General features: G+C 46.8%; 1 protein-coding gene across 1 annotated transcript in view; it reads left to right on the forward strand.

Annotated features, from left to right (window-relative positions):
• The window catches only part of Maml3 (mastermind like transcriptional coactivator 3), a 427,735-nt gene that overhangs the window by 244,903 nt on the left and 167,924 nt on the right, over positions 1 to 14,908 (forward strand). The window contains exon 2 of the mRNA XM_032898431.1: positions 5,647 to 7,215. Coding sequence (XP_032754322.1) covers positions 5,647 to 7,215 — 1,569 coding nt within the window. The remainder of the gene's footprint in view (positions 1 to 5,646; positions 7,216 to 14,908) is intronic.

The raw sequence follows: 14,908 nt of genomic DNA on the forward strand, positions 1-14,908 counted from the left end.
AATGGGAATTTCTTTGGAACTGCCTTAATCTAAAGAGGAGAAGACCTTGTCCAAATGGACATCACCTCGGTTCAGGGGACACATAGACTCGCTAAGCATGGACTTCACTATGTCAGTAGAGGCCTGGTAACCTCAGACATACTTTTCCCTGTAACAGGTGTCACCTCCCCATCCCCCAATGCCAACACTGTCTCCTTCCCAATATAGAACCATCAGCCCCATTGTCGCAAAGGCCTGATATAAGAATGACCATGATCCTTTATGATCACATAGCATGTGCATTATAATGATACAGTCAGAAATTATTCCATTCGGCCATTTTCATACACATATATGAAGCATCTCCTTCCCTTCGCCCCTCAGTCCCCCTCTCCCAGTTCTCTGGTTTGTTCCCTTAGATGCTTGCTTCTATTTTCATATTATCTGACATATGTGCCTCTTATGGCTGAAAAAATACATACTGTGTGTGTGTGTGTATCAGTGTGCACTGTAGTGTATATACACATGTATGTGTGGAGGTCAGGGGACAATCTTTGAATGTCTTCTCTCTCTCTTCTACTGTGTAGATCCTGGGAATCAAACAAGATGTCAGGCTCGGAAACAGGATTTCTTTTTTTTACCCACCAGCCCTATATCACATTTTTAAAAAATCTGTTTCTTTGTGGAAGGATCTTTTCCATATCTTAGCTGTTGCAATAGACAACGATGTGCAGGTTTCTTCTATTGTTACCCCTGAGATCTGGGGAACATCACAGACTCCTAGGCACGCTCCATTCTATCCCTTTCAGCCTCTGGTTTTCTCTCTCTTACTTTCCCCAGCTCATATATATCCTGTAATTTAACATAAACACAAGCTATCAGGCCACGGTGCTGAGCGGAGGCCATCTCTGGAGCATTCTGAAGGGGAATTATTGTCTCCCGAGTACTTGACACCTGATGGCAACCCATATTGTCACAGGCATTAGCTGAATGGCACACTTCAGCTACTGGCAGCTCCGCTTCCCTTAATGGGAGGCAGCGTCTCTGTGTAACCGTGGTGACGTGGAAACAAGCTAGTTAAGCCTCGGTGGAGTTTCTGTGCTTGTTCACAAGAGCGCGGTGTACTGAGAGGCTTTCTGCCCCCGGAGGCAAGAGGGCCCAAGTCTTGTTGAGAGAGGCTATTTGGGCTGAGGTGGACCTGAGTCCCTAAAAGTGGGGACTCCCAAGACAATTGCTCCCGTGCAGCCAACGAGGCTTCTACCCACTGAACAAGATGCTTGTCAGCCTCTCCAGCACACACGGGCACTGCGCCGCACCTCCCTCCCACACCCCCTTCTCCCAAGAGGGACATAGAGAGAGAATTAGATTTTCAGACCACCTTCCCATAAAACAACACACGATGAGACGGAGAGAATGGACATGAAGATTGCTCTATCTTGGACATAACAACCCGGGACATAAAAACCACAACGTAGCATCTTCAGGGCTGGCTTTCTCATACTCCCAAATGCCGAGGCATGAAATATACATACCAAGATGTGGTTAAGAGGGGCCAGCAGCGGAGAGCGAGAGACCCTTGGGGAAAGGAATCTACTCTGCGGCAGCCCCATTCAGGTGGCGTACTGGAAATGTATTTGGTTGAACCTGAACAACGTAGCTTCCCCTGTTCTACAATCTGGGACACGGATGCATTAGCACGTGGACTTGGGATTGAATTGCAAATTTGATTTTTGTTGCTCATATTAAGAAAGCGACTCCAGATGCTTGGAAAACATTAAGGTCTGGCTGGCTAGGGAGCAGAAATATCGTCATTATACCTATCTGTGTCTTGAAGATCCAGGATGCATTCTGTCCCCATGGCAGTCGTGACTGGATTTTAAAAATAGTATAGCTCAGGCTTAGAGCGTGCTGACTGGGTCCCACGTGCAAAATTATGTGTTTGCACATTATCTCATATGGACTCCCGTCACAGTAGCTCTGTGAGAGCTAAGTGTTACTAACCCGTTTGGGAACCAGTGAAACCAGACTTGGGACAATTTATAGAAATTTCTCCAAATTCATTCTTTGGTTGTCAGCTGGGAACTGCTGGGGACTCGGAAGCAAGCAGAAGTGAAAGCCTACCCCCTTTCAGGCACCCCAGTCTCCATTACTGAGCACCACACCGTATTCTAGGGAGGGAATCTTAGAGTTAAGCAGTCACTCTGACTCCAGCACCTTACAATGCTGGACCCTAGTGTTTCATGCACTTAACTCCTTTGAGGTGAGAGCGTCTCCAAGCAGATCTGTTGGCCAGGGTAGCCTGGGCCACCTTTGTTTTATAGGGGACGAGTAGAGCATCTGTATTTCTCAGTCCTGTTCATTCATTACAGGCCCTAGAACAGAGTCGTGGGCCTGTGAGTTCTAAAATGAAGTCAGATTCGTTTTTAAAGACAGTACTCATTTTTCTGGAGCTTGCCATCACCTCAGGAGGTGCCTGGCCTTCTTTCTGTCAGGCAGTGATACTCGGATTCTCTAAGTGTTCGGAGCTACATGCATTCAAACAACTGTCACGCCAATGATCAGAGCCTCAGTTTCCCCATTTGCTGTATACCGCTGTCTAGTGGTGTCCCTGCAATGTGAGGGTGGGTGTGTTTTCTTCTTCTCTGAAGTCGAGTGAGTTCTGGTGGGTTCCAGTTAGGTCCCTGCCTGTTCTCAGCTGTTGAGGAGCTTGGACTGGGTGAACAGAAGGGGGTCTGGTTTGTAATGAAAACTGGAAGGTTTAGGGAAATGAGTAGATAGGAGTTTGGCTCAAGGAATCCTTTGACTCTGTTTACTTTTTTAAAACATAATTCTCGGCTTCCAAGAAAGCACATATTCCTTAAAACTCACTTCACCTTTAGATCAGTGTTACGATCTGAGGGGCTCCTCTGGAGTCTTGCCAACTCTACCAAGTACAGTTCAGAGGGAACCCAACACCTCCCACTCCTAAGGTCATCTCTGCCAAGTGCAAGAGGTACCCAGGCGGAAGAACTGTTCTGGACTCCACCCTGTACCACTGAGGCCTTTACAGGTTCCTGTTCTCATGCAGCTGAGGGGGAGCCTGACCAAGGGAAAGCCTTCATCCAGTCAACACACATCTCCCCAGCTCCCACTCTGTGGACACCCATGGACCACAACCACCGTTCTTCTGTTAAGAAGAACAATGTCAAAGAGATGAGCTGGGCATAAAATGAATAAACCCATAGAGTTAGCAAGAACTCGAGTCCATAAACCACTCCTCGGAGCAGGCGAGCATCCCATCCGTTACCAGGAGTGAAGAAGGCTCGCAATCAGAAATTCCTTCTGGCCACTAAGCTTCCACTCTTCTTCAAACTCACTTGTGGCGTCTCTGAATTAGACTTCTTTTGCAGCTTCTTAATAATTGTTGCTAGGATCCTGACCACTGCAGAAACCCAGGAAACAAGGCAGCCACAGTCCCTAAGTTCATGGCACAAAGTCTGCCAATGCCTACAATGGGGGCATATAGACGGCTTAAAAAACCTTATTCTAATTAATCCAGTGGAGTGAGAGTGGGCTGGGGTTGGAAAGGGAGGGGCACACAGCTTCCTACAGTAAGAAGAATCTGAAATCTGGTATGAAAAATGAGCAGCCTTTGACCAGGGAAGGCGAGGAGACAGGAAGTATTAACCAGGAAAGAGAGAAGGATTTTATTTTTTTATTTTTCCAAGCCAAAAAAAAATACTTTTCATGGGGGAAGAAGGAAACCTGACACACACACACACACACACACACACACACACACACACACACACACACATATACATATACATATATATGTATATTATATAGAGACAGACACAGAAAGACAGACAGACACAGACTCAGATACAGATACAGATATCTTCTTTAAAAATCTTTAAGGAGAATTGATAGAAGACACACACACTGAGTGAGTGTGGGGAGGATGTGGAAGGACATGACAGGAAGATGGGAAGATGGCAGTTGAGATTGTAAACTGGTCGCATGGGCTTATAAACAGGAACCACACCGCAGTGTGTCTTTTGAAGAAGGTGTCAGCCTAGAGAACAGATCTGAGAGTTAAACGGTGGGTAGAAGAACAGATGAGGGAGTGAACGGGTCACCCGGAGAAGATCCCTGGTCAGGGGCAGTGACAGTGTGGGTAGGCACAGGATGAACTTACCTCTGTAGGATGCTCACGCTTAGGTCCTGGATAAGCGTTCAGATCCTGAGACGGGGAAGGTCAGGATGGAACTGAGTTATGATGGAAACACACCAGGCAGCAGACGATGCTGAAGGTGACATGGACTAAGACACTCACGGACGTTTAAGGCTCTGTCTAACGTCAGTCTTCAGTATCTACTAGTGCAGGAATGTGTAAATCCACACTCACAGGACAGTTTGGCTGCTCTGGTCACTGTGCTGAGAAAATGGAACCAACCTAGTCGTCCATCAACAGATACACGGATAGCCAGGGTCTACTGCATACACAAAATGGAACAGTACTCAGCTCTAAAGAAAAGGGAAACCACAAAACTAGCAGGAAAAAAAAATGGATTTTGAAAGTATCATATCAAGTGAGGTTCCCCACTCTCAGAAAAAATTGCATGTTTTTCTTCATCGGGAATCTGTGCTGTCATGTATGCATGTGTATCTGTAAACAAGCGTGTATGTGGGCATAGTATAAATGAAGAAAGAACAGGAAGTGCTATTACTTGGTGATGAGGAGGGGCGTATCCAAGTAAAGCACGTGAGTCTCGAAAGGATATGCAGCTGATTGTTTCCTAGCTTTGAGCCTTTCTAACTCTTCAGTTTCCTGGGGTGAAGTGCATAGCAGAGTCACTCCACGAAAACCCAAAGCCAAGTGCCACAGCTTCAGGACGGCTGCTATGTGTAGTTCATTGAGCGCTGTAGACTTTGGGTCTGGGGAAAGGCCATGGTGATCTGTCTGCATGGTCTCTTTCTTTCCTTTCTTCCTTTCTTTCTCTTTCCAATTTGCAAGTTTATTATACTGCAGTGGTTTTTTAAAAAGACATCTTCAGTGTTCTTCAAAGTATCGTCAATTTAATTCCTTGATGATGTCAGTTGTGGTGTGGTGGGATTGAGGATGGATACCTTTTTCAAGTGTGATGTCTCTCATTTGGAAAAATGCTCACCGGTGACCCTCGCTGTGACCTGTACATCTCTGCGCTCTCTGAACTCTGCTTTTAGATGAAGGCTTTTCTCACAGAATTCTATTCATGGCGATACCTGATTTTGAAACTGGAAGCACCCCTTCTTTTGCGTGTGTTCTAGAGCATTTAAAATGTAATTTGTGGACTAAGCAGATTATTCAGTCAGTAATATCTGAGTTCTGTTCCAAAAACCTACAGAGGACAACAAAATATTGAGGCACATGCCCACTTGTAATCCCAACACTCCGGAATTAAACGGGTCCCTGGGTTCTCAGTGGCCAGCTTCCCCTCCTGGGTGCGCTCCAGGCCACTGAGACACCCTGTCTCAAAACAAGGTGGATAGTGACCAAGGTTGTCCTCCATATACATGTACACACAGGTCACATGTATCAACACAAACTTGGAAACACACAAAGGCAGTTCACAACAATTCACGCTACAATGTTTATGAGTTCCCTCTGAGATTAAGTTGTCTTCTCTCCCATTTTTTTTCCAGCTGCAAGAGACTGTGAAAAGGAAGTTGGAAGGGGCCCGTTCGCCGCTAAATGGGGACCAGCAGAATGGTGCTTGCGACGGGAGCTTCTCTCCAACAAGCAAGCGCATCCGAAAGGATCTTAGCACGGGGCTGGAAGCCATCAACAATCTACCCAGCAACATGCCACTGCCTTCAGCTTCTCCCCTCCATCAACTTGACCTCAAGCCTTCTTTGCCCTTGCAGAACAGTGCTGCCCACACCCCTGGGCTTCTAGAAGACCTGAGTAAGAATGGCAGGCTCCCTGAGATTAAGCTCCCTGTCAATGGCTGTGGGGACCTAGAGGATAGCTTTGCTATCTTGCAGAACAAGGACCTCAAACAGGAGCCTCTGGATGACCCCGCCTGCATAGACACATCAGAAACATCCCTTTCTAATCAGAACAAGCTGTTCTCTGACATTAACCTTAATGACCAAGAGTGGCAAGAACTCATAGACGAACTGGCCAACACGGTTCCAGAAGACGACATCCAGGACCTATTCAATGAAGACTTTGAAGAGAAGAAGGAGCAGGAATTCTCACAGACAGCCATGGAGACCCCACTCTCCCAGGAGAGCGTGAGTGTGAAGAGCGATGCCTCTCACTCTCCTTTTGCACACGTCTCTCTGGGATCGCCTCAGGCCAGACCTTCATCTTCTGGCCCTCCCTTTTCTACTGTCTCCACAGGCACTAGCTTACCATCCGTGGCCAACACTCCCGTGGCTCCAAACCCTGCCAGCTCGCCAGCCAACTGTGCTGTCCAATCCCCGCAGACTCCAACCCAGGCCCACACTCCAGGTCAAGCCCCCCCTCGGCCTGGCAATGGCTATCTCCTTAATCCAGTCTCTGCGGCGGTGTCTGGTTCAGGGTCAGGCTCTGTGGCAGTGCCCAGCTCTGACATGTCCCCAGCAGAGCAGCTCAAACAGATGGCTGCCCAGCAACAACAGAGGGCGAAGCTCATGCAGCAGAAGCAGCAGCAGCAGCAGCAGCAACAGCAGCAGCAGCACTCAAATCAGACTTCAAGTTGGTCTCCCTTAGGGCCTCCGTCAAGTCCGTATGGAACAGCTTTTGCTTCAGAGAAACCAAATAGCCCAATGATGTACCCCCAAGCCTTTAACAACCAAAACACTATAGTGCCTGCAATGGCCAACAGCCTGCAGAAGACGACCATGAACAACTACCTCCCTTCCAATCACATGACTATGATCAGTCAGCAGCCAAATAACTTGGGTACAAACTCCTTAAACAAACAGCACAATATTCTCACCTATGGCAACACTAAGCCTCTGACCCATTTTAACGCGGACTTGAGTCCGAGAATGACGCCCCCTATGGCCAACCCCAGTAAAACCCCCTTGATGCCCTACATCCAGCAGCCTCCGCAGCCACAGCCTCCACAGACGCAGCCGCCCCCTCAGCAGCCTCCGCCTCCACCGCAGCTGCAGGCTCCCAGGGCGCACCTGAGTGAGGACCAGAAACGCATGCTTCTCATTAAGCAGAAAGGAGTGATGAACCCACCCATGGCCTACGCTGCGCTTCCTGCCCACGGTCAGGTGAGTGAGAAGTGGGGCATGCTGGGAGCCGTTCTCTCCTGCGTGCCGGGCTGTCCCGAGTGTACGAGTGTACGATGGGCACCAGGGTTGGCCTGGGGTGAGGGCCTGAGAACCGCCAGAAATCCTCCCCTGTGTATCTTGCTGCGGTTTCTTGTTAAGAATAGCCCGATAAACCTTTCCTGTACATGAATGTCTAAGAAGCCAACATCCTATTCCTGTCTATAGCCAAGGAATCTTAAAATTATGTCAAATTGTCCCTGTGAGAAAGGCAGGCAGGCTGCAGAACGTGCATGACCCAATGTGGTACGTTTTAATTTAACCCAATGTGCTGAAGTTTTAATTCCGGTTCATCAGCCGAGGGTGGATAGGAGAGCACGGTGCCTAGGCCATCACCATTTTATACCATTTAGCCGAATGCAGCTGTCTTAACAGATTACAAATGATGGAAAATATGACCCTTGGTTTCTATAAGTCAGAGTTTCCCATACTTTCGGAGTGGAGAGTGGGTCTTAGAAGGCCATTCAGTGTTTAAATATTTGGCATTTTGCCTACAACAGTTAGATATCGCTATCACATGACCTCGGAGTACCGCGATCCCTATGCCTGGCGTTCAGGTGGATTTCAGCAAGGGTTGCTCCTACATGTGCCCATGCGGCATTAGAAGAAGGTTAGCGCTCACTGAACTCTTCCTGTGTGGTTTGGAGGCAAACAATGGGCAGCTGTCAGCTGGGAGTGAATGTGTGGCTTTGCCTAGGCTGACCAGTAGGGGATAATGCCCAGGGGGTACTTCAAGACTTGCGCTGGGGGTGGGGAGGGGTGGGGGAAGCACTTACAAAGACTCTCTCCAACACAGAGGAATTCATGGGATCTATGTGGGTCTCTTCATTATCCTGTATGACACCTTTGTGGAATCCAGTGTCCCCAAATAGATGAATCAGGACAAGTGACAGGTTCTAGAGGTAGATCTCCCTTCACCCCATAACTAGGCAACTTTGTATCTTGTGACTCCCACAGTGCCCCATCCCACTCTCTCCCCACCCTCATTCCCTACCCCCAACCCCAGGCTGCATGGAAGCTACAGGGCTGGAGGTGGTGCCGGCCTGCATAGACAGGCCTGAGCTCCGTGCCTTTATTCTCGCTCTTCTCAGTGGTCCAACCCCCCAGTCCCACAGTGCTTTCCTGTCTCCACACGCCAGCTAGGTTTAAAGCCATCCTGCCTGAACAAACAAAAAGCACGGCTTCGTTTTACATCAGCTGCGAGCCGGAGGTGGTAGGAAGCGTATTGAGAATGTGGGCTTTGATAATTTTATACTGATTTCATTAAAATATAAAAACAGGTTATCAATGGAAACGCAACCTTTTACACACGTTAGCACTAAGTTCAGAAGCGAGCAAAATTAGAGGCGATACACAAGGAGGCTTGTGGGGGGCCCAGATGCGTCACCAGGCTTTTGGAATTGCGTGCTGTCAAATGATCCGTTGTTAATCTTAATACAAATTATGCTTCTGCTCGAGCTGTTTTTATGCCAGTGTTTCTTCTGAGCCAGACCCAAGATGACTCATTCCGTTCTGCAGATACGTGGCTGTGATGATACCCCTCGGTCCTACTCGCTCTCACTAACCCCTTTCCTTATGCTAACCAGAAACAAAGTCTTTGCTGGAACAGGAGGGTTTTTTTAAGGGATCCTTTAGGGCCCTAATGCTTGCAGGTGAGTCCCTGAGGCCTTTAGCCGCAGAGGTCATGTTTTAAAAGGACTCAGCGAGGTAAAGCAGCTCTGGACTAGATCTGCATGCTGCCATCTTCCCTCTCAGAGCTGCTTCCAGGGTGGACCGTCTTCTCTGGCAGGGGCTCATTGGAACAATTGCTTCTTTCTTAGCACAGAGCCCCAGCGGGTACAAAGCAACGTGCTTTTCTGATGCAGCAGTAACTACCTACTATTTGAAACAAGTGTCCAGATACTCACATAAGCATGAGAGTGGCTCTCTACAAATACACCATTTCAGGCTTTGTCTACTTGGGACCCAGCATTTGCATAGCACTGCCTGTAGTCACCCTGTGCCGTGTTCAGGCACAGGACACACACGCACGTGAGTTATGGACAAGACACCAAATGCTAGCCCATGCTATTTTCTGCTTGCTGGTGAGAGTGCTGTTTCTCTTTGCAGGCCGTGATCAATGTTGAGTTTTAATGAATGACTTAGGCAATGAAAATACTGTAACGTTGGACACGTTTACTTCAAGAAAGTTTCTTGAGGTTTCTCCCAGAAACAAGTAGAAATGCACTAACTTTCTGAGTGTTTTTAAAAGATAAAAAAAAAAAAAGAAGAAAGAAAGAAAGAAAATAACAACAAAATGAAGCCAGAAATGGTAAGGCATGCCTTTAATCTTGGCAGATGGGTATGAGTTTGGGCCAAGAGAGGGCCACACAATGAAACCCTGTCGTCAAACAAACAAGCATTTAAGTTTTTTAGTGGCTTTTATCTAGGAATTCTACTCTGTAGAATTTGTATTTTGTTCCTCATAATGATCAGATTGAACAAAGATAATTATTAGTTTATTCATTTTTATGTTATGTACGTGAGCATCTTCCTTGAGTGTGTGTCTGTGCTACGTGACTGCACTACCTATGGGAGCCAGAAGAGGGCCTCAGATCTCCTGGAACTGGAGTTACAGATGGGTGTGAGCCTCCATGTGGATGCCGAGACTCGAACCTAGATCCTGATGTGGTTAAGAGCAGCCCTTGCTGCTCTTCAGTGTTACTTTTGATAGATTGAGACCAAGAGAAATATTTTGGCAGGTATATAATATAATATTAATGAAAGTGTGGGGTTAGGAAAGATTTCACATATGGAAATGTCCCTAACAATTAAAATAAGCAGCTCCCCAAAATGCTAATATGTTACAGAGTGGCTTGTGCTTATCAGTACCATAGAAAGTGGGGGAGCATCCAAAACCCTGGGAATGGCATTCTATTTTATCAAGGTTATTTTTCTTTTCATTATTGACCGGATATTCTTTCTTCTCACAATGTACATTCATTCTGACACCAGGAAAGATATTTTTTTAAGTAAGGAAAAGTCCTTATTTTTTAAAGTAAGGGTCTACCTTTTCTGTTTTAGGAAAGCAATTTGAGTCCCATTGACTTGCAGGTGAATGAGCTCCCTGGTCGCTGGTGCGTGCTGGCGGTGCATTCTGCTTCCGTGGATGCTCCCAAGCCCCTCTCCCACCCTCGCTCCCCTTTTCTGACTATACCCTTTCATCCCTTACCACCTCTTATGATTCTTATAAAAAGCTAAGATTTCAACAGTGGAAAAAGAAAAAACCACTACAATTCTTGCTTTTTGCCCATCTTCTCCAGGACACGTTCTTACATTATTTCCTTGATCGTGTCTCTTTCCGTGCCTCCCACCTTTAAAAAATAAACTTCTGCGTCCAGTTGTCCAGTTGTCGTAACTGAGCCTTTTAAAAAGCACAAATGTATTTCCAAGGTGAAACAGCCCGCACTTAACTTTGCTCTTGTCTGTTACATTTTCCCATTTTCCCCCCTGCTGTTTCTCAAAAACAAGATCTCTACCCCCATCTAGTTTTTGCGTGGTGCCCAACTCTGTGTCTGAAACTCAATCAAGGCTTTTTAGTAAGTGACTTGATGAAAATTATCAACATGTGGACCAGAGAAATGTTTTCAGCTGGCTGTGGGTGTGAGTGACACAAAGCGGCCTCTGAGGGCAAGGGGAGCTAGGAAAGGGAGTCTAAAGAGAAGCCTTTGATAGGCGGGGCTTATCTTGAACTAGCACAGTGATGGGGAGATTGCTGGGAAGGTAGACCCAGCCACTGCGCCTGATAAAGAAAAGACAAGCAGCTGCTATGGAGGAAGGAAACCAAAGGCCGGTGGCCCCCACGGGGAGGCAGGCGACCCAGAGCACAATATAATTCCTGCACAAACAAACCTGTCAGGTACCCGAGAGGTGATGTTAACTTCTCTCCCTGGCAACGACAGGACTGACTAAGCCGTGGACTTCTGCTTTTTGTATGCATGTGCCTTCTGTATGTGGCTCTGTGCTTCCCCAGGTAGGGAGGCTTTCTGTTTTCGTTTTCGTTTCAAAAATGTGTAAGCCCTGCTGGTATCAGCCTGTCCCCTGTAACATCTTGACAGGAAGATCAGACTTCCGGTTCGCAGACATCCTACGAATCTCTTTGAACGTCCTCAACTTAACAAGTGGAGCCTTTTCCATCCGTTTCCTTAAATAGATGTGCCTACTTTCCCCAAGAACACATGTACCTAGTTCAGAGAGACAATACTGTCAGCAACACCCGCTCCTCAAAGGCAGCCACTTGACTCCATGAATTCACTTTCTTGTTTACCTCGACGGACTGCATTTCTCCACTTACAGCTCTACCGCAGAACTGTACGTTGGAACACACGCTTTATTCCCGAGCTTGTGACATTTACATCACCAAGAAGCCCAGTGACGTGTGGCTATACCTTTAACTTTGAGAGCTTTTGGAATCTAAGATTTTTGGATCTTAGTGTGGCTTCCTTCCCTCCTTAGGTGTAATGCAATGATATGTGTTTACCTTTGTGTGTGTGTGTGTGTGTGTGTGTGTGTGTGTGTGTGTCTATGTGTCTTTCTGTGTCTGTGTGTGTCTGTGTCTGTGTCTGTGTGTGTCTGTGTCTGTATCTGTGTGTGTCTGTGTGTGTGTCTCTGTGTGTGTGTATCTGTGTGTGTGTCTGTGTGTGTGTCTCTGTGTGTGCGCATGGCTTGAAGGCCAGAGGAGACTGTCAGGTGTCCTGCTCTTTCTCTCTCCTCCTTATTCACTTAAGACAGGGTTTCTCACTGAACCTGGAGTTAGTTAGCAAGTTCCTCTGATCCCCCTGCCTCTGCCCTCACAATGCTGGAGTTACAGGCATGCATAGACCTGCCCCTCAGTGCTGGGATTTGAACTCTGGGCTTCATGCTTGGGCAGCAGGCACTGACTACTACCAAACCACTTTCCTACCCCTGATATATGGAACCAAGAAATTGATTTTAGCATCTGGTAATATATGCTCCTAATATCTGGGCTTTAAGATAGTTTTAATACTGCTTCCCTTCCTATTTTATTGAACTCCTGGGAACGTCTCCCTTTGCATTGTGAGCCTCCTCGAGCACTCCGATTCTCATTTCTTTTCTATTCTCCATGTCTTTGTCTTTTTTATCCCGTGTTCTATGAGATTTCCTTAACGCTGTCTCCCAACCTTGATATCAAATACTTCATTTTTAATTTCCACGTCTTCAATTTCTATAAGCTCCTTCTTATTCTCTGGCTTGTCCTTTATAACCGAAGAACACTAATTATCATTTTGAAATGAAGTTTTCTTCTGCTCTCTGCTTAGTCTGTTTCTCTGAGGCCGCTTTTTCTGTGTGGTCCTTTCATGCTGCTTCTATAGCAGAAGCTTTTCCTTAACCATCTGTTTAGGAGTGCGGCAGGGCACAGGAGAGGACTTGCTCTTCATGGACCCTTGCCCTGAGGTACTGGGTTAGAGCCCAGCCAGTTCCTCTGGCTCAGTGTCTGTAGGTGACTTTCCCCTGAGCAGGACAGATGAGATTCCTAAGCTCATTGCTGACATTAGGACCTGAGCATGGGAAGGGAGTTGGTGGTACTTGTGTTGGTGACAGTGAGGAGTATGTCAGTAAGGGCTGGGGACATTTTCACTTACATCCTCTGTTTTCGTTTAAAACCAAGGGTCTCAGGGCTCCTGAGTCAGGTGGCTTTGTCTCTGTACAGTTGGGAATCTTCCTTCCTCCATCCTGTGGAATTGAAGAGTCTACCTCTTCAAAGACCTTCAGCCCATTTCCCTGTGGAGACAGTCTAAACAGACACTGTGCCCTTTGGCTATCCGACAGTCTCCCAAGGAATTTGAATTTCCTTGGAGATCTCCTCCTATGGAAGGGGAAAGTCCAAAGCCCTCCCTAATGCCTGCTGGAGGAGGAATTATTCTCTTCGGAAGAGATTTCAGGCACTGGCAACAACTTCCCAGACCACTTTGCAGGACAGACGGACACTGAGACAAGGCAAGCCACACCTTGAACAGGGCAGCTTATCTGTACACCTATCTGTTGCTCTCTGTTTACATCTGAACCTTACAGACTTGGCTGGGGGGGAAGATGGGTATCTCTGGACAGCCTTGTTCCTTTTCCCAATTTGGTCATGTTGACTAAACCTCCTTTTCCTGATTTTTACATTTCCTTACTTCTTCATTTGGCATATTGAAGATGGATGGCCAAGCCTGTCTTTTTAGGACTTTGACCCTAATAACTTCAGCAATACTCCTGCCCCCACCTTGATCGCTGATCACACTTTGTTTGATTTCTGCCTCTCCTACTACATGATGGGAACGAGCTCTCTCGCACTTCATGATGGGAACGAGCTCTCTCGCACTGCATGATGGGAACGAGCTCTCTCCCATTGCATGATGGGAACGAGCTCTCTCCCATTGCATGATGGGAATGAGCTCTCTCCTACTGCATAATGTTCTCTCTGCGCTGCTTTGTTATTCAACTTTGATCTTCCAAAACGCCGTTGACATCCTTGACTGCTCTTGCCATCTCTCTTTCTCTCTGCTCTTCATTGCTTATATAATTTCCACTCTTTTATCATCACTGTACTGGGGCACTCGAGAATGCCAAGTTCGACTTAGACTTCTGTAGTGGCTATCAACACCTTTCTGTTTGAATATTAAGTGTTGCCTGATATGGAAACCTATTACAGCAAAACTCACATGATCGTTTCCAACATCATGGGCATTAAAAAGCAGAATGGGTTGAACCAAACTCAAGGTACTCCTGCGATGGTGAGTTTCTGATTGTCAACTTGCCACAACCTCAAGTCACCTGAGAAATGGGTCTTAGTTGAAGAACTCTCTAGGTCAGATTGGCCTGTGGGGAATGGTCTTGACTGTTTATTGATATAGGAAGACCCAGGCCATTGTAAGTGACTGCAGTGCCTGGGTTGAGCTTCAAACTATGTAAGAGTAGAGGAAGCTGACTAAACACTCGGCAAGCAAACAAGAGCCCAGGTATCTATTCTCTGCTTTTTACTGTGACTGTGGGACAGTAAGTTCCCGCCTCCACGTCTCCATGGCAGTGGATTATAACCAGGAACTGAGAGCCGATGGTCTACATTGCTCGGGGCAGGGAATTTTATCACAACAACAAAAGGAAGCCAGGGTGACTCTGGACATTAAGTTTTCCTATCGGGAATGCATATATTTAAGGGGACACAATACCAACAATGTCCTCCAGCCAGTCTGGGGGGTAAGACCTCATGATTACATCCACCGACTCTCTTACAGAATCTTGAAAATATCGACTTACTTCTCGGACTGAAAACGATAGATTCTGTGACCCCGACTAAGCCTATGGTACCCGGCGACTCAGGCGCCAGGCAGAGTATTGACGGAATGTTCATCACTGGTTCACTCCAGGCCTCCCAGTCGAGGGAACTGGCAGGCGAAAGTGCTCAGAAACTCACCTAACACAGGAAAGGTTTCTATCCATGAGTAAAATAAAATCATTTCCGTACACGTCCTGGAAGATTTTTTAAAAATCCTGATTGACATTCTGTCAGATTCTGAGAATATGAGACTTAGAGAAAACGGAAAAAAAAGAAAAAGAGAGAAAAGTTTGGAGAAAGGAATTAGTTTTATAATAG

This window comes from Rattus rattus, chromosome 3 (assembly GCF_011064425.1).
Source record: "Rattus rattus isolate New Zealand chromosome 3, Rrattus_CSIRO_v1, whole genome shotgun sequence".
Lineage (NCBI taxonomy): Eukaryota > Metazoa > Chordata > Mammalia > Rodentia > Muridae > Rattus > Rattus rattus.